The sequence below is a fragment of the Dreissena polymorpha genome, chromosome 1, assembly GCF_020536995.1.
Source record: "Dreissena polymorpha isolate Duluth1 chromosome 1, UMN_Dpol_1.0, whole genome shotgun sequence".
NCBI classification, from domain to species: domain Eukaryota; kingdom Metazoa; phylum Mollusca; class Bivalvia; order Myida; family Dreissenidae; genus Dreissena; species Dreissena polymorpha.
In genome coordinates, this window is record NC_068355.1 from 41,720,744 (window position 1) to 41,748,348 (window position 27,605).

At 35.3% G+C, this 27,605-nt stretch overlaps 1 protein-coding gene across 1 annotated transcript in view; it reads left to right on the forward strand.

The window, feature by feature from the left end:
• The first annotated feature begins 15,650 nt into the window (after positions 1-15,650).
• LOC127869571 (protocadherin Fat 4-like) overlaps positions 15,651-27,605 on the forward strand; it is a 141,189-nt gene continuing 129,234 nt past the window's right edge. The window contains exons 1-11 of the mRNA XM_052412261.1: positions 15,651-15,661; positions 16,457-16,581; positions 18,632-18,879; positions 19,008-19,164; positions 20,304-20,467; positions 20,880-20,976; positions 21,499-21,636; positions 21,885-22,364; positions 22,662-22,802; positions 25,651-25,811; positions 26,497-26,593. Coding sequence (XP_052268221.1) covers positions 15,651-15,661; positions 16,457-16,581; positions 18,632-18,879; positions 19,008-19,164; positions 20,304-20,467; positions 20,880-20,976; positions 21,499-21,636; positions 21,885-22,364; positions 22,662-22,802; positions 25,651-25,811; positions 26,497-26,593 — 1,819 coding nt within the window. The remainder of the gene's footprint in view (positions 15,662-16,456; positions 16,582-18,631; positions 18,880-19,007; positions 19,165-20,303; positions 20,468-20,879; positions 20,977-21,498; positions 21,637-21,884; positions 22,365-22,661; positions 22,803-25,650; positions 25,812-26,496; positions 26,594-27,605) is intronic.

The window sequence follows — 27,605 nt, forward strand, 5'->3', positions numbered from 1 at the left end:
ACGTCGTCGTCACTGACGTCATGTTTTTAATTGTATATCTCACACGTTATTCGTTGAAGCAAAACTTATTATAATTTAATTTTAAACACTAACAATGCCACTGCACAGATGTCATATTTTAAGAGTAGCAACCAATAGGAATAAAATGTAGGATTGCCATGTCCATTACGTTTTATTACGCAAATACGCAATATATATCGAATTATAGATATCGATAATTAAGTTTCATGGCATACTCATGGAAATTCCGAATAAGGTTATGGTCTATAGAATTATACCTAATAATAGTGCGGTTATAATGAATGCCTTTCAACCGAAACTGCACATGTAATTACTAACACTAAAATAAAGCAATTTATGTCACGACGATATCACCTTAAAAAAACTATTTAAATTATTAAATGTGAGTGGCCTTTTACTCAATTTTAATTTTACCATTTTGCAGAGTTCAACAAAACGTGATTACAATGTTCTGCACGATAATGAGATCACACCGACTGGTTATTCATCCGTTTAATCAACGCCCTTATGAACTCTCATCATTGTGTCCAAAAGGGTAGGACTTCGGTTGATAAAGACAGATATCATGAATGGTGCATTTAAATTAGGAGTCAATACAAATGCAAAAAGATACATTGATAAAATTATGAAACTATAACAGACAAACATATTCATTTTATTGAACGGTATTCGGTAGATTTAGATGTCGATTAGTTTTTCGATCAGATGTTTTTAAATATTATACGTCATTCAACGACAAGCATTTATACTTAACGTTAACATTCGAACGTATTAACCTTGTGAATAGGTGCATTGATTTGCGCCATAACTTGTAACAACAAAGTGTTATAAAAAGTTTCATAATTCCAATTTATTAAATTCAATTAAAAACGAGGGTAAATAGGTGTACAGGATCAACGGCTCTGTTAAAGTCGAGCTTTGCATTTTTCCCACAGAGTTACGTTCTTTCACCGCGTTTTTTGTTAATGGATTACCATTACATTCCCATGCAGCCATAGTCAAGTCATTTAATTGTGCATGTATTTGATATCGTGAGAACCGAGATTGCTTCATTTACGACATCTTATTCGTGACTATTTGAGGCAAAATTCTTACAAGAAAAATGTGGCCAATGAATTTAAAAAGTGTGTCAGTCTATGTGTGAATTGACTCGGGTCAAGAATGGATGTTTTTTGAGTGCCAAATATGAAGTTTAAAACATTATCTTATATCGTGCAAACCTAAATTTAAGTATGTCATGTAACCAATGTTAAGTTTGTCTTTGGTTGAATATTTCTCCGTAAGCGTTGTGGAAACGGCCTTACGCCGATTGGCCTGATAGTTTACGGTTGTGGTTAGCATTATTAAATCGTAATTATACATGTGTTTTACTACTCCGAATGAACACCAAAGTACACGCGTCAACGCATTCACAGGATCATGGCAAAAGATGCGCGTTAATGTGTCCAAGTGTCCGATCCTAAAAAGTATTTTGCATGCAAGCGTTTGCTCGCGTTCATCGTGCATCGACGTGTATATGAATGTCGTTATTAAATCATACAAACGTTGTTTATTTTCACAAACCCGACCGAACATATTTTTGTTCCAATCTTAAGCCTTGTATTAAAGTTTGAGTTTCATACCAGTTTTGCTAAAATCAGTCATAGTCAATAACTTGTGTATGAAGATTTCGATATTTTTTGGTTAATTTTGATCGTATTTGCTAAAATAAATGTCAAGTAACACAATAACTAAAACGTAAGTCAACGACGCAAGTATAAGTTGAACTAAGTACTCTTATTGTATTGACGATGTTATTGGAATCGAATAACGTTTTCTTACCTGACTTTTAACATTTAGTTTGTATGATGTATGTTTTGCGTGTGATGCAGAAAACATGCATTGCTTAAGATTAATATAAGAATTTAAAACCCACAAATTGTTGTCAAAAATGTATATTCAACCTAAAATACATATTACTAATACATGAAAAATCAGTACATTTATCGAAAAAAGGCGAAACATGGTCTCCAAAATCCTCCTACTCAGTATTAAAACAAATCATGCTTTCCAAATCCAAACATTAAAAATCATTAAATATAATGTAACGGTAAGCGCCGCGCAAAATCGTTAAATTGAGAACTAGATGTTTTATTTCCAAAACTGAACATTTGCATTGCTGCATTCAGAAATAGCACTTTTTTTGTCAGATTTGGTTTGAATCGATGTGAACAACTCGAGAGAGGTTAACATCGCTGTTTTTGATATAGGAACAAATCATAGTCGATTTTTAATTATAGCATGATACAGGAAACATGATCTTCATGTAGGAAAAGAACACACGTTGTCCCAAACCTACGCAGGGCATAGTCAAGTAGTTCTTACCCTGCGCATGGCCTAGAAAAGTAGTCCCAAACCTGCACAGGACATAGTCAAGTAGTTATGAACCTACGCATGGCCTAGGAAAGTAGTCCCGAAATTGCACAGGGCATAGTAAAGTAAGTCTGAACCTGCGCATGGCGTAGGAAAGTAGTCTCGACATTGCACAGTGCATAGTAAAGTAAGTCTGAACCTGCGCATGGCCTAGGAAAGTATGCCCGAGCCTGCGCTGGGCATAGTTATGTAGTTCTGAACCTGTGCGTGGCATAGTAAGTAGTCCCGAAATTGCACAGGGCATCGTAAAGTAAGTCTGAACCTGCGCATAGCCTAGGGAAGTAGTCCCGAACCTACGCAGGGCATAGTCAAGTAGTTGTGAACCTACGCATGACCTAAGAAAGTAGTCCCGAACATTCGAAGGGCATAGTCAAGTAGGTCTGAACCTGCGCAGGGCATAGGAAAGAAGTCCCGAAATTGCACAGGGCATATTAAAGTAAGCCTGAACCTGCGCATGGCCTAGGGAAGTAGTCCCAAACCTACGCATGGCATAGTCAAGTAGTTCTGAACCTGCGCATGGCATAGGAAAGTAGTCCCGAACCTACGCAAGGCATTGTCAAGTAGTTCTGAACCTGCGCAGGTCATAAGAAAGTAGTCCCGAAATTGCAAAGGGAATAGTCAAGTAGTTCAGAACCTACGCAGGACATAGGAGAGTAGTCCCGAAATTGCACAGGGCATAGGAAAGTAAGCTCATGACATTGGACAGTAGTCAAGAATCATACAATCTAGTCTATATTTTCAATAGAACAACTTTTATTAAAAGCGTATTAGAATGGAAGTTATTTTCGAATTATCATTAATAATCGTTCAATTAACAACAATTTGTTTGACGTTCTTGCGTGTGGCTACCGCCCTCGTGGTTTTATTCTACTCATAAACATTCCAAATCGTTTGTTTATATTCCGATAAACAACGATTCCCGAACGAACCATAATTTTGTATTGTACAAGCCGTTTTAACAACCCATATGCAACAAAGCGATTTTAAGAAACTAAGGGACCTCTTCAATGACGAATTCCTCTTAATGGAACGAGCTTATTTGTGTAATCAGAATATACTACATCATGTAATACAATCTACTTTAGTTGCTTATTGTTTCTTTGCAAATATTTGTTAATGCATTTGGTAGTGCTGATATCGCGTGAGCAAATATGAATGTCAAATGCAAAAACATAGAAATCAATTTAAAACAAGTGTTGTATTAATATACACAGTGTGACATTTCAATAAATTGGCAGTGATATCTTGATAAACCTAAGTAATTGTTTAATTTGTTATCGTCCAAGATTGTTATCAAACCATAGACCTATATCACACGGACAATCAGTGCTTAGTGGCGTACATATCTTGATTAAGATTGATTGACAATTCATTTCGGATACGTGTCCGAACCATGGTTCAGACATTTTGTGTGCATTGGGATTAGTATCCAACGTAAACACTGTCGATCTTGTATATGTAGTGTATACCGCCCATTTACGAACTGAAGTATATTTCATTCAATTGAAACTGCATTATTATTTTAACTAAACTATCGTTTATGTCGTAAAATAAATATTATTTCACGAAATTAAAGATAGTAAAGTTTAAATAGCGCGCTTTTTTAATTTACTTACACATGAAGAACACGATGACCGTAAATCAATCACCCGTGCAATGTCGTGACCAGTTTAGATCCAGTTTCGAACCGAGATTTATGATTTCATAATCTTTGCAAAGGATCACACTGTGATGTTTCATAACAACTATAAAATGTGTGTGCTTTATGTTTCACATAGTGGTTTTCTCCTATACTATACTATTTAATTCAATATTAAACGATGCTAAGCCATGGCAGGGATTATTTTAACCCACTGAAACAATTACAACACACGTAGTAGAGGACCGCTATCTGATGTTACAATCCAAATACTACTCCTCTTGGTATTGCTGTTTCGGAGAAAGACTATGGTTAGAGTACTTAACTATTAAACTGTGTATGAAAAGTGTTCTCCCTGGGGGTCGGCCGGTATTGGCCGTAGGGAGGAACTTGGTATAGACACATTTTGAACAGGACTACTATCTTATGTTTAATGCCAAATATGAAAGATTTTGTAAGTTAATAACATCTATATGAAAATTGTGAACTTGGGGTCGTGGCTATTTTATTCTATAGGTAAGATTTGAACAAAACAAGGTCACTATATGATATTACATACCACTTTACTATATATAAAGGTTAGTCTGCATAAATCATTTGACCAAACGGGTCTTGCAAGTTTTGACCCCAAGGGCATTTTCTTTGTAGAGCATCGCTATCTAATTCACGTGTGGTTTCAGAGAAGATGATTAAACAAAATGTGATTGCTATATTACTCGATAACTACACTAGTTATCATGCGGCTATTAGATTACATAAAAGGATTTTTTAAAAAGTTTTTACAATAGGCACATACGGAAAACAAGAAGACCATCGTGTATTTAAACTATTTACTAATCGAGTGTAACTAATAGCTGTGTTTGATTTCTAATTTACATCAAATATGGGAGTATGTACTTAATTATATCTGTTATTCACTGATTTATAACAAATATTTGCTTTTAATGTCTTTCGCTTCTGTCAATTAGAGCGCGGTGATATTACTTTAATGTGCAATCAAAACCTTGGGGCATTAATGATAAGTGCTAATAATGTAGTTTGAATCGGAAGCAATACAAATCAAATGAGCTTGATTTAAAAAATGTAAAATAAATAAACGACATGTCATGTCTTCGTGGTATACCAAACGACGATTACATGGAATACCATGTCGACGTGAAGAACAAAACAAAATACAGTCATCCAATTTACTTTGTAAAATATTTTTTAGCATCGACATTACATACTTTTATACTATCAGAGAGACGTCATTTCCAATAAAGGATATACATGTAGAATACAAATGGGATGTGGTCTGTGAAAAGGGGGTTTAAGGCATGCGCGTAAAGTGCCGTCCTAGATTAGCCTGTGCAGTTAGCACAAGCTAATCAGGGACGGTACTTTCGACTTTTATGGTATAGTTTATTTGCAAAAAGTCTCTTCTTAGCAAAAATCCAGTTAAGGCGGAAAGTGGCGTCCCTGATAAGCCTGTTCCGACTGCACAGGCTAATCTGGGACGACACTTTACGCACATGCATTAAACCCCCTTTTCAAAGAGCAAGCCTCAAATGTAAAAATCCAAATCTGAATTCTGTTACACGCATTAATAGTTCAAACATTTACAAGGTTTGATATATAGAAGTATTACTGCAGACATTTTTTAAAGGAACCTTTTCACATATTTTTTATGTATTGAAGTTTGACATTAAATTCCATTAAATGCTTTATTGATAACTGTACATTGGATCTAAAACTCTCCAGTAAAAAGATTAAAGAAAGTAACCCTAAACTGGGCTCGAACCACTGACCTCTGGAGTAAAAGTCTATCGATTAGAGGCGCTCGGATTTAAACCGGTTTCAAGGAGATCCAAGCCAACAATTCGCACATAATTATTTATTAAACATTTAAGTGTACATTTAAAAATAACATCTGATCATCAAACAGTACTAAAAGATAATATATTTAAATGGAATTATCTTTTAGCTTCTCAATGGTTGTATACAGACCAGAACACGAGAACCTTAAATTTCAAAGACATGGTAAAATGAAATCAAAACTAGTATCAACTACACCTGGTCTTTATTGAAAGGATTTCAAGATAAAGCTTTATAAAATATTCAGATCTTCGTCATGAAATTCAGGGAGGAGCCGGATAAAAATGTTGTAAAAACCCAGTTGCAAACCATGGTTTTGTATCTCTATTGCTAGCCGTATAAAATAGTACAAGTTAAATAGTTTCAAATATGTTAATTTGTTTCAATTAAATGAAATTATTACAGCCAGTTAAAAGTGACATATATATTAGAATCAAACTAAACCTGAGATTCACAAACTGAAAAGAAACCCTTTATATCTCATTCTGCTTAAGATGACGTACATTTTTTAACGTGATTGATGAAAACCACGAAACAGACGACTGCATTTGATGAAGACAGCTTCCATCTTCCATGCAGCTTATAAAAGCTAAACTTAAAATGTATCGCAAACGGCTTAAATATAGATGTACAAAATACAACGGTTGTAAAATTGGTAAACGCAATGAGGTTAGCGTTTATTCTAAATAATTTGGCATACAGTTACATGTTGTTCTTTAAAAAGATCCACATGTTGTTAAGTGCGCGTTGATGTTTTTTTTTTTTACAATAACGAACCGCTATCACTATATATTGAAGGATTCCAAAATGCTGGCGAAATAAATATTGAACATTACCCTTTAAAGGTTTTACAATAACTTAAATATCTAATGAAGTTACACGAAGTTTACTTAGTGTTAATGGCTTCAGAAGAACGTTGTGATTGAAACTTTTAAAATATTCTTTGATTTAACAATTGCGATAAATATTTAAATCTAAATAAATAGATTAAAAATTACAATTTTGTGAAACGCTGAAAACCATGGACAAATCAATTTAATAAGTAAACATAATTAAAAATTATTATAAAATTTCAATTAAGTATTCGGGAACATTATCACACCAATGTCGTGAATGTACAATCCGTACTTTTACCTTAAATGAAATATTTTCGACAATAAAAAATACACAAATTGTATAATCTTTTAGCAGATCTTATAATATTACAAGGGGGTATTAAAACCAAACAATATGCTAAAATGTGCAAGGAGATTAGTTATGCATCGGGCGATAAGGACATAAATTGCGTAATTTTGTAAAATAGTGGACATTTGTTAGAGACAAACAATTTATATGGCCAGAGTGTTTGTAAAGAAAGTAACACGCTTTTAATTCTTTTAACAATTGTGTTAAATACACATCTTTTTTTCTACTTCGTGATTTATCCGATAAAGTTTTAATAGTGCTGGAATAAGATGCAGGATTTAACTATCTTAAATAACACTGTTCGGAGAATAACGTGTTTTATTTTATTCTTTTTAATTGCAAGAGCGCCATTTATACAAGGTGAGTTTCATACCAAACTAAATATGCACAATATAAATGCCAATTAGATCGATATTTACACGATTCAGAAGTGTTTCTTGATGCTTTTGTTTCCATAATTGTTTTGAATTTTCGATGAAAAAGTTTAATTTTCATTATCAAAAGAATGGAGCTGCATTATCTCTTTTAATAAAAAAATCCCACACGATTTGTGCTTATGAAAACATAATAAGATGTAATGAAGATGCTCCAGGTAACCATCAGACCGATGACTCTATGTGGTAGGGATATAGATTTTTAGCTCGAGTGCTCATCGATTAATTACATCTTCTCACTCATTTATCGGCTAGGGCGTAATACTTTATGTGATTAAGGTTTACTAATAATAAAAAATACATATAAATGTTTCTAAAACGGGTATTTATTTGAAACTTCCCTCACGTGTTCGCGCTAATTGTGTGAGGCCACTGACTTAACCTTTAAAGGGGACTTTTCACGTTTTGATAAATTGACAAAATAAAAAAATGTTTCAGATTCGCAAATTTGTATTGTAATTATTATACTTGTGAGGAAACAGTAATACTGAAAATTTACCATGCTTTAATATAGGCATAACATTCATCTTTAAAAACTTGAAAATTATAAAGCGTTGCAACGCGAAACGATTGAAATATTTGGAGAGTTCTGTTGTTGTCGTTATATTTTGTGATACTACGAGGATTGCTTTTATATGTATATATGTATGATCACGGATGGCCGAGTGGTCAAAGCGACAGACTTTTACTCCAGGGGTCAGTGGTAAGAGTCCGGTTGAGGGTTACTTTTTTCTTTCTTTCTTTTTTTTACTGCAGCTTTTTAGATCCGGTGTTTACATTTACCAATAAAAAGCATTTAATGACAAACTTCTATACATGCCAAAATCTGTGAAAAGGTCCCTTTAACTCTGCCGTTCAATTTAGCGTGCCCTTTTTGCACTTGGATATCAAGGTAAAGTTAGTGTATCTGGATACATGCTATAGATATTTTTCGGCGTTAGCTGTATACGCCAGCTTTTCACCTTACCTGACCTTTGTAACTGTCCAATAAAATTCAAATAAAATTTCCCGCGGCTAGTTCAGAATGAATACACTTCAGTTATCCCATAGGCTGATATGAGCATACCATCAGAACATTGGAAACATGTCCACGTCTTTGTAACACTGTTTTACTGCGTGTTCAGCATGAAACAATTTTATCTTTAATGAAAAGGCTTAATAGATTTTACACTCAATCTCGACATCAATACAGTTTGTGCGTCCACCTTTTATTTTCAGAGGCAACAGCGTTTTTACTTAAAGGCTATGTTCTCATTTTCGTACTGACTTTCATATTCCTATCAACATGTTAACATGTAAAAGTATAAAAAGCAGTGGAAGCGTGGCCTCACTTTAATGCATTGCATTTCAACCCGCGAGTTATCAGGGTTTATTTACAGGTCATCGCTGCGTCCGAAGGCGCTTATGTGCTGACCTGAGTTCGTGGCCAGTTTGTTATATAATATAGACCCTATCCGTGAACTAGGTGAACTTGATTTTCTTTAGACCACAAAATATGTTAAATGAAGATATTCAGCGATATAATTATGGTATGTCAATAATAGATTCTTTATGTGTTTTCAACAATACCATGATAAATATTATTTTTAATTAATTTAACAAGAATTATTCCACCATATTGCCTAATGTATTAAGCATGAGCGCGATGATTCTCGATACTGTTAATAACGAATCAAAAAGCAATGCCCGACAAACCACTAAAACAGGTTTGTTCGAAGAACGCGCGTATAAATATTTAAAATATGTACGGATACTTCGCGTGTGGCCGGTTGACTCATATGTTTAAATTTCACTTCCATTCTTCATTTGGTTTTCTGTTTTGTATCTATAGGTTTCCGTATTGCGTGTGATACAGCTAAGAACTGCACAGAAAAAGACATTCGCCATCCTTGGTCTCATTTTTTTTAACTCTTTACGTTTCACAAACTCAAACCACAATCAACGCCGTATATCTTTTTTAAAGATATTTCTTGTTAATAATATGATTTGGCTTGTTATAAACCGTCCGTTAACAAGACCTGTAGCTGCCCCAGCTGCTGGAGTTTCACTTCTTTATACTGTAAGTGTGATAGACCTTTTAACACACATGTGTTCCTTCTTGTGCTTTAAAGAGTCAGGTAAATGTAGGTTACACATGCCCAATTAATTTACTTCTTTGTTATATATATAGAATTCGCAATCGTTGATCTCAAATTTCACCATGACCGAGCGATAAGCCAATATATAACTATACATGACTGGAAAGGTGGTTTCATAAGCTTACAAAAAACTGCATTTGAAAAAATTCTATACGGCGTAACTCAAAATAATTACCTTAGAACATATGAACCGGTTTTGACAGCTACCGGCACTGCCATTTGAAGGCAAAATCCACGCCTTACTATTGAGGCTGGCAACCAATAACATACAAAGAAATGCACAAATCAGGCCTTTTGCCCTGTGACTTACACATGTACCTTTAAACTGATACCTAAACTCTTCATTTCAAATACATTTTTAAAATCTTATGCACCAGGACCTGCATCATATGTACTTAGTAGCAAACTGACTGCAAGTAATTCCCAAAATTCCACTTCCGTTTAGGATTATGTAACCTGTAGCGTGCAATTATTTCTTCAGCGGAAGCGCTGCATGCAACAAGTACGAAGATTGGTGTCATTTCTAGATATTTAAATATAACTTTTTTCCTTTTTTAATTAGATCATGTTTTTGCCCATAGGTTAAAAAATGAAAATGTTTCATTGATTAGGCGACCCTTGACTTTATTGGTCTTTTTTGCCATGGACTATAGCTAGATTTTGCTTGCGCATACATGTATTGTGGTAAATTTAGAAAATGACACGATACTCGAATCGTTCAATTGGTTGTTTTGTTTGTAATATGTTATTCATATGCAATTATGCGGAAAATGGTGCGATGAAAGAAAAGTTCATTCCCCGGGACATTCATCCAACACTTGAATATGTACTGTTGTATTTAATCATTTTAACGGTTTGCCCATTGGCAAGGCGTTGAACATGCCAAATAGGCAGAATGTCACAAATTCAAATAAAGTGCAAATTACTAAGTCATTATCGTTTAAAAATAAACCTTTGTATAAAATTGTAGCTAAATATCATCTGCAAACGTTGGCCATACAAAAATTGGCCTCATTTCAACCGTTTAAGAATAACAAACTGACAAATCGGACGAAATCGACAATTTTCGCCAGATAAGACAAAAACCCGCACTCCAATCTAACCATAACCATCCTTGTAAATGCGTGCTTACAAACAATACTATCACAATTTATCTCTTTACATTGATGAAAATGAGGTAAATAAACAACTTACCCCTAAAAACTAATTCAAAATACAATCAGAATGAGTAAGTATTTTTGATTGAGTTACATCCATACGTGAAAGTAATCAGCGATCGCCATTTGCCAAAGCGTCGTTGTTGTTGTTGTTGATTGTGCCTTGCTCTGTCAGTGTAATTCACTGCTAAGCCGGGTTCAATTTTTTTTATTGCCAACGTTTGATGATGATATTTAGCTACACTTTTATACATAGGTTTATTTCATACGAAAAGGTATCTTGAATAAATGCTTTATTGTGTGTCCGGAGCCATATCTTGGAAGTGCTTTGGCTGATTTCATTGAAACTTGGTATGAGTATGTATATGGATAAGAGGATGATACACGCCAAATGGCATTGTACACCATCTGTTAATAATGGAGTAATGGCCCTTTGTATATTGAAAAAAAAAAGCTTTTTATATAAGCTTAGAGCTTTATCTCCATTAACACATGAGTCAGAGCCATGAACTTTATTATAGTTGTTCTCAATCATCTGGGGTTGCTTCACATCAAACATCTAAAATCCTAGCGGCTAAGTTCAAGGTCACACATTGAGGTCAAAGGTCACACATTTGATGAATAATATATTATTTAGTCATTCTTTTACTAAGGGATTCTGTAATAACTGTCCACAATTGTTCTCAATTATCTAGCTGATTGTCAAATGTAAGATCCAGGTTGCTAGGGTCGTGGTTTAAGTCACACACAAAGGTAAAAATCACACATTTTGATTAAATATGCCTTATTTGGTAAGGATTCTACCATACTTAAATGGATTCTCAAAATGTCCTGATGTAATTTTTCTCAATTATCAGGCATTGTTCTGCATTTTATTGTCTGAAAACCCATCACAAGTACAAATGAGTGAAAAAAAAATGCCAAAAGGCAGAACCCTTCACTTATACCTTTTCTTTTAGTTCTAGACCCATCCATAAACAAAATTTATTTGGCGGGGGATATCAATTGAACGAACTTGCTTGTTAAACTGACCTTAAGCAGTCTATTTATGAGGTGATCTTTTATGAAGGCTTGAATATCTTCATTACATTTGTCTTTCTGTGAGCTGGTTTTACATTCCATTATTTTAGCAACACATGAAACAAATAGAAACGGAAAACATGAGGCCACTGTCACACTCAATATCGGTTTACTTGTTCCACAATAAATTGTTTATGGGTACACACGTGTTGCTTCGTATGGGTGTTGTTTGTAACGACATATCATGGCATCGCTTCTGCGTCGAAGTTAAGTTCGCTACAACTGAAGATAAACAAACCCGCTTCATAATTGGAGCTAGGATTGAGGTGTTGCGCTGATATGTTGTTTGTATTAGCTTGGGATTGCATTAGATAAATCAAAGTACTGACAGTACTGTTGTGACGATGCTTTTGAAGAGGATGGATATAAAAGCACCAATTTAAGTTTACCTACATCACCATAATTGTGTATGTGGGAACCAACATTTTAGCTACGAAAAAAAATGTGTACGAAACGTTTACAAAAGTTATGCCAAAAAAAAGGGAACGAAAATTTTGTTCGTTACGACAAAAATATTGGGTACGAAAAAAAATTTGGGTACGAAAAACAAATTGGTTACGAACAAAATTAGGTACGAATTTTTTTTTTTTGGGGGGGGGGGGGTACGGGGAAGTAGTATCCGCGGGGAACTTGACCCATTCAGCGAAACTAGGAGGCTGGTTACATTCTCGATCAAATATAACAAGAAATATCTTTAAACAGATTTTCGACGTGTATTTTCAGTACCACTTATCTTAAAAAACGTTATGTTACAGTACAATGTTTGTGGGTTATAACATTACGTTATGTAGCAAATATATTCAAAACTTGACATGCTCTTTAATTACACCATGCTCTTTAATTTCACATGTATATCATACCAAACTTTATATTTTGTTGTTTCCTTTCCTAAGTTAATGATGTTATGTGTACGGACGTGATTTCACATGCCCATGTGATTGAACATATAATTTTTCTCTTTCGATTATTGTTTTTTCTCTAATTCAATAAGCTTAGGCATGTTTGTTCGTTAAGAACGGCAATAATTTCATGATGATTCCCGAAAGTAGGTTGATCACATAGTCGAATACGACTTGAATACGTGAGTTCGCCCATGAACACATGATAAGGTTAACTAAATCTCCGCGATGTGACCTAATATGTGTTTAAAACAGAAAACAATATCCAACAAACGAATGAATTATCAAACATAGTGTGTGCACTGATGTGGCTCTTTAATTTCTGTTTGAAAAGTTTATTAAATATGCAAAATGACAGATTACGCATAAGAGCGAGTTTCATATATATGTCGCACGGCTATTATGCTATTTATATACCATACTTGCTTCAACGTTTACAAAGGTCTGGTTCGAAATAATTCGTTTTCATTACACTCATGATCGCGTTAAACGTTAATTATACACGTTTTCATTCACAATTTATTTACAGAATCACGACAAATGTCAAATAAAATACATACAATGCACAGTCGTTTGATTGATTTATAAACATATAATGGATTGAATATAACTGATCTAAAATTAACTTTTTCAAACTATTATTAAATCTTTTTCCCCAGAATATGCTGTCCTATTTATAGCTGAGCTTCCTTTACCTTTATAAATGATAATCAGCGAGGTATGCCGATTAGAATCAAAGCACTGAAAGTACTGGTGGATTATTGACATGAAATCTCACAACGTGGCCCTGATTCAAAAGGAAACTAAGTTCATTTAGAAAAACATTCAAGTTTCTGAACCCTGTCTTCGCCACTGCGATGTTTAGTGTGTTACTAGTCTCGGACCAGCTGGTGAAGAACACGTATTTTACTTACGCGCGTTTGCGTGCTGCTGCATACACAGAAGAGGCTTTTGTGGCACGCTCATGTAAATCTTTATTTTGATTTGACCATGTGAGCTAGTTTTTGACCCCACAAGACCCAGATTCGAACTAGTTCAAAGTATCATATGAGGCAAATTGACCAAGTATCATGAAGATTGGATCAAACTTGTGGCATTTACAGTGGGTTATAATATTTTTTAAGATTTGACTCTTAGGCCTAGTTTTTTTTACCTCATATAACACAGATTTCATAGACAAACATTTTGACCAAGTTTCATAAAGATTGGATTAAAATTGTGCCTCTGTGGTTGTTAGGATTTTCTAAGATTTGACCCGGTGACCGTTAGATAGACTGAACGTTAAAAAATAATTGGGTTTGTCATTTTGTTACTACATATCCTCAAAAAGAAAAGCTTAGCAAGACATTGTGTACATGTTAACCCCGCACTATTTGACAACCTATTCACCGTTAAATAACGGAAATAGCCGATATGATCGGCTATTTCCGTGCATTTTCATATCGGCTATTTCCGTGCATTTTCAATGCGCATGTACTAACATTTTCACAACAATAGGAAAGTATTAAAAAGAGATATACAAACAAAATATCGCCTGAATCGATTATAGTACATTCGGATACTTTTTCTCGGTAACGGCTTTTATCGTCAAATTGCGTTAACAGAGAGTTAGTTCTGCGGCGTAGACAGAAGTGCTCCGAAGTTTGCAGTAATATGCAAATTAGGCTGAAGATTGGCTACTGTGTATTATTGCCGCTTTGCGTCAATAATCCAAAAATCGAGCTATCTCAATCTCGGTCTTTTACATAGGTCGCCATTGTGAAGAATTTGTTCATGGTATGATAACTTAGACGAGCTGCTTCGCAGCACCATCAAAATATTGTTACTTTACTTACACGAAAAGATTACGTTCACTTTTTTTAGTTTGGGTATTATGCGCTTAACGTGTGTGTGCATATATTTTACATGCATACTTTGCCTGGAATTACGCAGTTAATTCAATTAAAGTTAAATAATTGGTAAAACGTTGAAAACCTAGTTTTATGGCATGAATAAGGCTCTACTTGAATTTTTATTGCAGGTTTAAATTCATAAATACCTAGTATGTTACTAATACTGATATTCAACTTAACATGCCTTCAATGTCAATTTATAAGGTGACTAAAATGTTCATCTTATTATCAGAGCTCACGAAACGTTGAACGCGCATCGTGATTTCCGACGTCATGTAAAAATAATGTCACCATTATCGGAGACTTGAACTTAGTAACCTACTTTGAACTTCGTATATACTTTTTCTCATACGATCAAGAATACATGTTTAATTTAATAAAATGGGTGCATGGAGACACATTCCCTCTGTTACATATTACGTTTATTGTACACTGGATTACAAACGACTTGTCGACCAGATCGAGCGCTATGAATTACACAATGAAACCCTTTTCTTGCAGGTGCTCCGTCATTTAGCGGTGCTGCTTCATTTAGTGTGTCTGAAAGTAGGCCTTCAGGAACTTCAGTCGGGACAATAAGTGCAGCGGATGGGACTGACCCAATTAATTATGCGATCACTACCGGAGGCACAGATTTTACGATCGATTCAACCAATGGAATAGTGTATACGACACGGGTATTTGATTACGAAAGCAGCGATACCAGTTTCAGCATAACTGTGAGGTAAGAAAAGGAAATATGTCATCTAAAGGTTAAACTACTACATAAATGGACACAAGTGTGAATGCATAGTAGCTATTTATTGCATTATATAACCATCATTCACTAATTTAAAATCATATAACCCCCTGTTAGCTAATATCTCTTTTTTATAAAACCTTATAAAAAGGTATCCAGATGAAACTTTTGATAATAAGCCCCTTTCAAAATGATAATCCATGTACATAATGTAGATAACAGCGGAATATGAATTCACTCTTGTTTGTTATTGCAATAACAATTTAATTTGTTTTGTTTTATTGTTAACAACAATCACATACATATGATTTAAACACATGTTACTCGTTTATGGCACATATACTAGTCTGCAGACAATCTAAAATGAGACAAGTATATCAACGTTCATGTTTAAGTAATAACTCGTTATAATACATTTCAAAGACAAGGCAAATCATATCGCTCACCCGTTGGAGACGTCATGTTTATGTGTTCGGTAAGATCGGGATTTCGTTTAAATTGTATTCCCCATATTAAAATGAACTCATGGGAAAGTTCATGACTGTGGTGAATTTGAGAATAGTAAAATACACTTTAAACCATTGGGAAGATAAACGTTTTTGGTAAGCTTCTTTCTAAGGAATGGGTGGAGGTATTTAACTAACACTTAAACATTCAGTGGGCAATTAAAAATGTTACCATCGAACTAGCTTGGTAACGCTTGTTTGAAACCCATTACAATTAAGAGACTTTTTATAATAGACATTTAACATATCAACTATAGACAAGTTAAAATTTGGTTTTCAAATGGGGTTTTCGTTCAATTTAACAAGAAAGAAATCAGATATTATATATACTATGTAGATATATATTTCGATGCCTGGCTTGGTATTATATATTGGGTGGAAGAGATGTAAGTCAATGTCGTTGATATCATATATAATTGGTTTCTACGTATTAACTGGCGATCAAAAGGAGTAATTGTTACAAGACTTACAATTTTTTTGTTGTTATTTTATATTTTCAGTGCGACATCAACCAGTGCGAGTACAGCGCAAGTCTTTACGATAAACATTACGCCCGAAAACGACAATCCGCCTGTTTTCAACCCAAACGTTTATTTCGTTTCCGTCGCCGAAAACACTGCAGCATGTTCGTATTAAAACTATCTTTCAGTGTTGTTAGCGTTTCGTTTTATGATTTTTAGCTCTACTGGCCGAAGGCCTGAAGAGCTTATGTCATGGCGTGGTTTCCGTCGTCCGTCCGTCCGTGCGTGCGTGCATGCGTTAGACTTTTTCTTGTTTACAAGAAAAGTCCACAAAGTCCACAATTTTCATCCGATTCTTTTCAAACTTGTTCAGTGTCTTAATATTAATGAGGACTTGAACTCTATTGAAAATGGGTTACATCAGAGTAAAAAGTCCAGAATTATCTCCCCTTGAATTTGAGAAAATTGGGAATTAAGGCTTGTTTACGCGATAAAGTCCACAGTTTTCATCCAATCATTTCCCAACTTGCACAGTGTCTTTATCTGAATGATGAGTCAACCCCTATTGAAAATGAGCAATATCGGAGTTATAAGTCCAGAATAATCTCCCCTTGAATTTGAGAAAAAATATGAAAATTCAGTTTTTTTATGGGATAAAATTCATAATTTTCATCCAATTCTTGGCAAACTTGCACAGTGTCTTTGTATCAATGAGGACTCAAACCCTTTTTTAAAAAGAGCAATATCGAAGCAATAAGTCCAGAATAACTTTTCCTTGAATATGAGAAAATTTTGAAATCCCGCTTGTTTACGCGATTAATGCCACAGTTTACATCCAATTATTTCCAAATTTGCACAGTATCTTTATATCAATGAGGACTTGAACCATATTGAATATGAGCACTATCGGAGAAATAAGTACACACTAATCTCCCCCTGAATTTGAAAAAAAAAATCTCATTGTTTGCGCGATTAAGTACACAGTTTCCATCTTATTCTTTCAAAACGTGCAGTGTTTATAGCAGTAGAGCGATTCAGACCCTCATGGGCCTCTTGTTTTTAGATAACCTAAACACGATATATACAACGTGAACCATTGTGGTCAGTCTTTGCAGGGTGTCTTGCGTCGTGCTGTGTGCCTAGTGTGCCATCAGTGTTTAGCGTGTCACCACTCTATAGGGCAACGCTTTGGTTCAATCAAAAGTAAACTTGCTAACAGTTTTTATCCCAACACCACACATTTACAGTTTAAATACGGGTTGAGTTTGGTAAAATAACAAACTAGCTCTCCGAGTTCACTCTTAAGAAGTCACATTTATAAAACTATCTAAATTAAACTTGGTCACAATGTCTAAATAAGAATATCTTGGGCAAGTTTGAATGTTGCCCTAGAGGGGTTAAAATAGGTCATCAGGGGAAATAATATAAGCAAAACAACTTGTAACTATTCTAGAAGTCAATTTGTTAAAATTAAATATAAATTAAACTTGGTCACAATGTTTAGATTAACAATATTTATACCACCTTTTAATTTGGACCGAGAGGGGTGAATAACCTTGTAATTGCCATTGGGGTCTTATTTTTATGTCGATCTTAATTTAAAATGGGTGAAATTGTTTACCTTGACGATGTCTTAGCCAATATAAAATTTAAGTCCATTAGGGTCAAAATTAGTTGATCAGGTGAAATCATGAAAAAAATAATTAAACATTCTAGATGCCTCATTTTGACTATTAAAAAATAAGTCTGACTATTTGTATTGGGCATATCTTGGTCAAGTTCAACGCTGGGTCGCGGCAATTTAAAAATATATCTTAAAGTATAATGTTCAATGATTGTTGTAGCACTAAAGTGGTACAATTTAAAACTCAGAGGGCGCGTTAAGGCTTCCATTGCCAAATTGTTTCTTGTAAAATGCCGAACCATGCGTAGAATTCATATTTCGTATACTATGTTGAACGCGGAAAGACTTACTCATACTTTTTTTAGTCAACATAAACAATTTATAGTATGATGATATGCTCAGGAAACTAAAATATAAGATTGAAACAGAACAGAACAAAATGATTCTTGATAATAATCGTACCATATTGTTTTAAAATAATTTTAAATTAAATATTAAAAAAAATGCACTACAAAAGGTACACATAATTGTGTCAAGCAAAGTTGTGCTTGAATATCTATTAAAATACCATAATTAGACTATTATTTCAGCCACGTCGATTGCGCTGCTGACGGTCACAGACGCTGATGGTACTACACCTACCATATCAATCTTTTCTGGAAACAACGACAACAAGTTTGAGCTGCGAGCCAGTAACACGAAGGAGATCATTACACAGACAGCTGATCTCGATTATGAAGGAACAACTAATTCATATGTCCTTATCATTCATGCAACGGACACTGCTCAAGCATTCACAGGAGCTATCATAACAGCGACAGCAACCGTCATTATCACGGTATTAAAAACTTAGATGACGTATGTATTATTTTTCTAATTCTTATTAAAATAATCATAGTAATTATCATCATTATTTGTAGTATTATCAGTATTATACGTATTCTAAGTTTTATGAATATTTTAAAGGTTGAACCAACTAACGAGCATATGCCAGCGTTTTCACCCACCAGTATCACCAATACCATCAACGAGAACAGCCCTATAGGAACCATGATAACCAATACCGTTGCTACAGATGGAGATTCAAGTCCCCATGGCATTGCGATATATTCAATAAATCAAGGTTTGAGAAACCTTATATATCATTCTAGTACCCATATAATAAAATTAGGGTACACACATGCTTAAATAAAAGTGCAATGTGTATTATGTTACGCTAATTCCTGCCTTAAAGTGCGCTTTTAAATATAGCATCCTTATACCCCTGCAGGGAGGGGTTATATTGGAGTCAGCGTCACTCTGTCGGTCTTTCTGTCAGTTATTCAGTCAGTTGGCCAGTTAGTCTGCATTAATTTGTTAGAAATTTATGGAGGGAGCTACCTCCACATCTCTCAAGCGAAACCTCCAATATATCTTAACGGTTTTAAGACGAGCGATACATTGTTTTCATTTCCAATGTTCCACACCTTTATCTGCTAAATGCCCCGACAACGGTGCCTGAGTTTAAGTCTAGTTTGGGGCATAGCTCTTGTTTAGAATGAATGGATTACATATCGAGTGTTCGCCAATACTGAAGCATTCGATAGGTCCTTTATTTAGATTTAAGTGAATACAATAATGATATAGAGACTATTGTGTAAGTGTCTTTGTTTACTGGAATTTACCCGACGAGTCAAAGAAAGGTTTACATGGCGAGACTTGCTGTGCCATTGGCAAACACAAAATCATAAACATAATATTTTACCTATCATAACATATTTATAAATAACATTTTGAGAACAATAAATATAATAGCATGTAATTGTCAAAAATAATAGCAAAAATAAATAAATTAAATTAACTGAATCTAACCTTGCCTATAAATATAATCATAATTTATGCTTTTCCCAGGTCATACCACTTGAAATAGTCAATTTCATGCAAAAGCAGAGTAACAATACACAATAACGCTATATACCTCGATTCGTATTTAATCAGCATTACAAATGTTACACACTCATGTAGAACAAAGAACGTTTGTTCAAACTTGAATTCTTGCTTCACCAAAGCAAGTAAACAAAAAAATGACTGCGATTGTTATAATCTTAAAAAATATACGTTCAGCATGGTGCACCATTTGTCCCCGCCGATATTGTCAATTTTAGTGTATAACCACCTTTTATTTAACTCTTCTTTTAACACCCAGATACTTCTTCTATAAATGTATTTAGGTGTAGGATAACTATTTTGTATTAAAATGTAATAAACAATATACTATTCCAGTAACCCGGAATGGTGCTGTGACGACTGACGCGTATTTCGCTATAAACTCGTTGACTGGAGAGATTGAGCTAGCAAAAGAGTTCGATTATGACGCACTACCGACCGGAGACAAAACCTTTCAAATTGAAGTATACGCGATCGATGGCGGGACACCGGCTTATACGGTTGGTTCTTTTATTTCAATACATGGTTATAAACATGTGATATATATTGACATTTATAAAGCAAAATTAAAAAAACGAGTTTATTGATATGATAAATACTTTCTGTTAAAATCTGACTGATCTTACCTATATAACGTTGGAAACGAGTATACATGCACTATTCTTCTCTCCAAATCCACACACAATCCCAAAATATGTGAACAAACAAAAATACCATGTGTCTGTCTGTATTGCAGGGTTTCGCTACAATAACAAAATACTATTCATGTCTGGATTGTCGGGCTCCGTTTCAATTGCAATAAACTATTCATGTATGTATTGCAGCGTGCCGCAACATTTGCAAATCACTATTCATGTCTGGATTGCATGGCTTCGTTTCAATTACAATACACTATTTATGTCTGGATTGCAGGGTTCTGCTACAGTTACGGTAACCGTGCAAGATGACAACGACGTAGCACCAACCTGCAGCCAACTGCTGTATGTTCTAACGGTTCCAGAAAACAGCTGTATGTGAAATTCAAATCCATTTTCGAGATAAATAAATGTGTGTATGTCTGTGTTGTGCAATAGTCTATCATTATGTCTACAGAATCCTTTCACATGTCAAAGGTCAAGGCCACATGGGCTCGTAACATGACATTAAATAGGTACAATGGCCATTTTAAGTTATCATTTACTTATCGTAAATACACATTTCTATTCCTTTATTGTGATAAAACACTATCTGAACATCCCCCGCAATGAAGTAAAGATGGTTTCTGGAAAAACTATCGGCATATGTCCGTTTGCTTGTTCGAAGTCATAAACTTGTTCATATATTCATGCATTCTCATAAACTTTTCAACAAGCAATATTCAAATTTGCAGGCAGTGTTACTTATGAAGAAGTGCATGCGCGATTGTTATGTTAAAATTAAAAAAAAATGTCCCATTTTCTTACAGTTCAGGATTATTATAATTAACTATTTGCCAAATTAATTATCTCTACATATTTTATATTATTTGTATTATTTCCATCGTGTTTGGTAGCTTCTTCTTATGAAGTTATCCCAGACCTAGGCTGTACAGATTTAGACAGTACCTCGCTTACATACACTGTGCAGCCTTCCACGATGACAGCTTTCTCCGTCGATACTTCTGCCAGTATGGTGAAATTGAAACCTGCAGGTATTAGGCAACATTCACGACAATTGTGTTAACTCAGCCATAAATAAGATTAAGAATCTAGCGGTGTAGCGTTGGCTATGTTGTGTCAACAATTTGATAATTGATAAAATCTGTCTTTGTTAATCGAAATTACTCCTTACGAATAAAACGTCAGCGTAAAAAAGATAATTTGATAATCACTTAGAATTGCATGTCAGGTAAGAGTAATATATATGAATGTGATAACTATGATACCACTATTCGAACAGGCACTTTGAATTACGAAAGCGGCACTACCAACTATGCGTTCACAATCGAGGTCACCGACAGCGTCCATACCACCACCATATCAGTCGGTATAACCATAACGGATGTCAACGAAGCTTCACCTGTGTTCAATCCCAGCTCCTACACCAATAGCATCGCTGAGGACACCACCCTAGGCTCAAGTGTTATCACTGTAACCGCCACGGACGCTGACACTGCTGACAAGTTTGTTTACTCCATAATTAGCGGAAACAATGACAACAAGTTTGCCATTGATTCCGACACCGGTCTAATAAGCGTTGCTGGGGAATTGGACGCCGAATCAACGACGACATACACTCTTGTAGTTAAAGCGAATGAAGTGGCTACTACAAACTCGGCTACAGCATCTGTCACGATTACCGTTTCTGACGTCAATGATAACACGCCAAAGTTTGCACAGGACATCTACTACGTGGCTGTCGATGAAGACAGAACAGCGGGTATGTGTCCGTGAAATGTTTGTATATCAATTTATCGCTAGTCATTTGTTAATATATTGTCTCTATTTCTTTCAAACCTGATGGTGGTGTTTGTTTTCGTAATAATTCTCTCCAAAACCCTATACAAGTGCTCAATGACCAGTATCTTGTGAAAATGGAAACATGTATCTACCACACATGAAAGCTGATTTCGATACAACAATCATAGCCACAATAAATGGGGCTAATTGCGTGAGAATTTAACTTGCATTCGTGTGAGATGTTTATTTTCATTCGAACCTCATGCTGTTTCGTCAGGCCCTTTGCTCACGCTTACTGCGACAGATGGAGACTCTGGTACGTTGTTCACATATACCCTCGAGGCGTCAAGTGCACCGGCTACGTATACGTCATATTTTGGGTTTGATACAGTAACGAGGAACCAGCTAAATCTGCTCGGTAAGATACACATTTTACATGGACATAGGTAAAGTGATCGTGAGTCGGACAGTGTTTTCAGTTTCGAACGATTTGAGCTATATTTAGAACTGTCAGGACGGTTTCTTCAAACTGGTACCCAGCCTATTATTCCCGCTACGCATTTCAACCGTTTTTGCACGCAAAACGGTTTAGATTGCGCCTATATGTGTAGTTGAATACAGCTACTCCAGTTCGATTGAGAGTCGGACAGTTTTGATATTGAGTCGGACAGTGAGAGATGTCAGAGTAAATGGCCATATATTTTATGGTTTTATACTATTTTAAGTCAATAATGCAAAAATATTTGTTCTATTAGTGCTTTTTCAATATTTGGTTTATATTGAAATGAATTAATCTAACTAAATGATGTAAAATTACTTATATACTTACGTTATCGACCAGTGGTTGCTACACGCGCTTCTAAGCTTGGCGACCCGGGTTCGACTTCTCTCCCGAAGCATACAAGTTCGATTGGTGGTTGCCATACTAGACCAGCGAGGTTTTGCTAAATTTATTTTCACACTATTCAAGAGTATCAGGTTAATATTGGGCAACTACATAGTTACGATGCCTTGCTTAATGCACTACGTGAGTTAGCGTGTGTGAACATGAACGTCTATGAAGCCCATCGGGTATCGAAAACAAGTTGAAGATTAAAGATTCGTGTTTTCAAGCTAAAGACAAATACAATGTACAGCATAATTTCTAATTCGTATTTATGAGTAATCCAGTTACAAAACCACTCAAACATGTGTGTACGCGACTTTTTTTTCTTTTGGTGCATTACATGTCATGGCCGTGTGCCTGTTTGCTGCAGTTATCTGAGGGCTTCGCAAGGAGAACTCAGGGTTCCGAGCTTTCAACTTTATTAATATCCACAACATATCCAAAGGCCTGCCACGCTTAAACGATGCGCCTCCCCACGTACCTTAAAATGTTACTTTTACTAAACCCAAAACCCCTGGCCGCTTATGAAGTGGCGGCCTCAATAAGAGCCTTTTCATCAGTCGAGGACATTTTGTGCTTTTTACCCCAGGTAGCGCCGTGCTTTACCAGTCACCCTATCAGGCAAAGACGATTTGGGAACATTATATTCATCGCGGCGAACAGACATCCCGATTATATAGAGCCACTGAAGTATCAAAAATTAAGCCGATACGTTTTAAATACATTTATTTTATTTATTGGCAAATATAAACAAACATAATGAATAAAACATTGAAAATAAGAAACTGTCAACTGTAGCTGCACTGTCAAATTTCACAGAATGTTAATAAATTTTATATATGTATGAACTCTTTAATATCTCAGGCTCAGCTATGGAGTCTGCATCTGTTTCGCAGCAACGAAGCCGATGCTGCAATTCTGCATCGGCCCGCGCAGCTTTGAAAACTTTTCTGGGGACATTTTTGGCCCGAAGTTAACACGACCCTTTTGCAAAATTCAATACAGTCTTGAGCTTAAGGGCATCTTCACGGCGAAGATAATATCGGCCCTGGTGCAGGTGTGAGTCTCCATAAACTGCAATCGCATTACAGTCCTTTCGGTTACCAGGTTCATGGCGACAATAATGCAATGGACCGACTTCTAGCTGCTTCGCACCTGTATGGTGCATACCGACAACACAAAACTTGCGAATTATCACGTTCTTCATCCTATTAATTACAAAGTGAAATACGACAGCACAAACTAATAACTACAAATGCAAACAGTGTAAAATAGTGGTAAAATCCTATTATTACCAACGTAGCCCAATTTCTCACATGATATTTTTGTATGAATAAACATCGTAATATATCAACGAATTTCGGAAAGCGCAACATGTAAGAATTTGGTTTACGTGCTCATTTTATGCTGGAAATTAACTTTTAAACAAAAGAAGTAAAAAAGCAACACTTTGCACAAAGTCATTAGAACAATCTAGCACAGACCGAGTAAACTGTTTGATGAATGGAACATATAAGAGCTATTGGACTTGTCAACATTTGCATTTAGTTCAACGTAAACCCGTAATAAAATAGGCTTATTTCTGTATTTGAGACCTATCTATAAACTTTCATTTGTAAATATAGGCTAAACATTGTTTATTCACAACTGACATTGAGTCTGACAGTGTCCGACTCAATATCGAATTGCGTTGTTTTGCTGTCCGACTCAATATCTAAAATAGTTCATGTTGTCGGTGGGGAAATTTGTTGATCAATCTAAAGAAACTACGATTAAACTTAAATTTAGTTTACAAAATGATCATAAATCTACAGCTTTAACAATGATGTCAATTGCTTAAACAGATTTTAACACTGCTAGACTGTTTCAAACGCAAACAAAACTTACTTCTTTTGCGTTGTCAATTTTGAAATTCGCGCCCGTGAAGGTATTTTTAGAAATGAACTTCAGGAATGCTGGGAAGTACGCTTCAAAAGAGAAACGACTTATTTTATTGGTTTAAATATTTATTTCGGTTAATGTACACTTGTTTAAATGCTGAACTGTCTAAAATCGACAGAAAAACGGGTCCAAAAACGTCCGACTTCAGATCGTGTCCGACTCTAGATCACTTTTATACGTGCAAATGTAGAACAGTATATTTGAGTAGTAATACTACCCACGCCGATAAAAACATATATGAATAGTTTTCAGACAAATTAGATAAGTACATTTCTGTTGTAAAAAACTGTAACAAGGAAGTTTGAATACACTGTTATTATAAACTTATTTGCCTGTACCTTCAAACACAATTCTACATTTAAAGCACGTGAAGCAATTTAAGCATGACTAATATCAAGCAAAATCTTGATCCATCGCAGAGTTTTGTTTTGTTTTCTAGCTCCGATTGACTTAGATACTAGCGGCGTGCAGTCGTTCTATACACTGGTCTTCATGGTGACGGACAACGGAAGCCCGCCTCGTTCCAGCACATCGTCCGTTCTGGTGTCCGTAAGCTCTGTGAATGAACACACGCCAACATTTAGCGCTGTTACTTTTACTGTGAGATTCTTCTTTTTATTTTCATTATGTTTCACATACACAAAATTTGATTATTGTTTTAGATAATTATAACTTATTGCGACATCTTCCGAACGAATAACAATTTATATAAGTGTGAAAGCGTTTATGGATGATATGGACGGATATGTTGCGCTTGTTTAACAAAATGTATCATGCATTCTGTTTTACAATCATATTCGAGCATCAAATGACACCAGGGTGGGCAGAATTTAATGCACGCATACATACACAGCGAGCGAGCGAGTTAAAGACTTAGAATATTAGAAAGGACACTTTTGGAGCAGAATTTAACAAAATGAAACTGCGAATATAATCATTATCAATATTAAACAAAACAATTGTTGCAGTATGTTTCGAATTTTTACGGTTTATTTTATATCCGTATGGTAGGCCTAGGTAACCACGGGCGGATGATGTGGGGGTTGCTTAGTAGGTTGTCAGTGTTCTAATTAAGAGTTCCTGCATTTGTTTTACAAAACTAAACAATTTAAACAATTTTATACTTACGTCCAATTTTTACCACGTTATATTTGTCTACAAATGTAAGATTCGGAACATAACATGAATCAAGCGGAAATGCACAAACCTGGTACGTCGCTGGCATCCGCTAGTGGTAAAACATATAAAGATGATGCACAGTTCATTTCTCTTGATTTCCTTGTAGATCGCTGAATCGGCCAACCACGGTGCCCAAGTGGGAATTGTGACCGCTCTGGACTCTGACAGAGGCGCGGATGGCGAAATAACATATACCATTATATGTAAGGGCAAACACATCGTAATGTATTTTTTTCAAAACATTCGTTACACTGTTTCACTGATTAAAATAATCAGTAATCGATATATTATTGCTGTAGTAATGTATGTTTGTGGTGGAATACACACTGAAATGTTTACCAGCCTCATGTATTACATGAATACGTGTCTATATTATTCATCGCTTTGCTGTTTTCACAACTACTAGTCTTAGTTTATAATATACTCGCATTTATTGCTTTATGTTGTTTTTTTTGCGGCGCATACGAAGTATCAATAAGATATTTTAATTGTTTCTTTTAGCTGAAATAATCTTAGTCTAAACTATACACGCATTTGTCACGGTCTGCGTCTGCGTAATGCCCCGGTTAAGGTTAACCTGAAACATGACAATATATCTGTTTATTATACATGTATTCAATGTTAACTTAAATTATTCAATTTTAAGCATTTGGGGCTAATTTGTGAGGTCATTGATTTATTTACATACATGTTACCTGCCGATAAGCAACGGTATGTCCTTTTGAGTGAAAAAAGATAAAAAAATATATTTTTAAATGCAACCTATCCAACACAAATGTATGTGATATATGCAGCGAACATATTGAAACAATAGAACACCTTTTCTCGGAGTGTCTGAACATTTTCAAACTCTATGGAATCAATTGACAACATTTCTAGAGTATGGAATGAGTGATGTATTGGACGTCATCATTGATGACGTTCATTCGAACGAATGATTAAGGGGGCTAAGTTTCGTTAAGCTGGCGCATATAGCCGCGATTTGGGAGTCTTGAAAACTGGCCGAACACGTTTGCTGAAATTTGACGTGTATATGGATCAGAATGCGATCTACCTGTTGGCGTAGGCGTTATACCTGGCAAAAATCAAGTTTTCGAGTATTTTGTGTTTAAATACTTTTATGGGAAAGGGCACGCGCACAGATAAACATTGTGACGTCACTTCACAAACAGCGTTAGACATCCGCCATCTTGTAACGCGACAAAGAAACTCAGT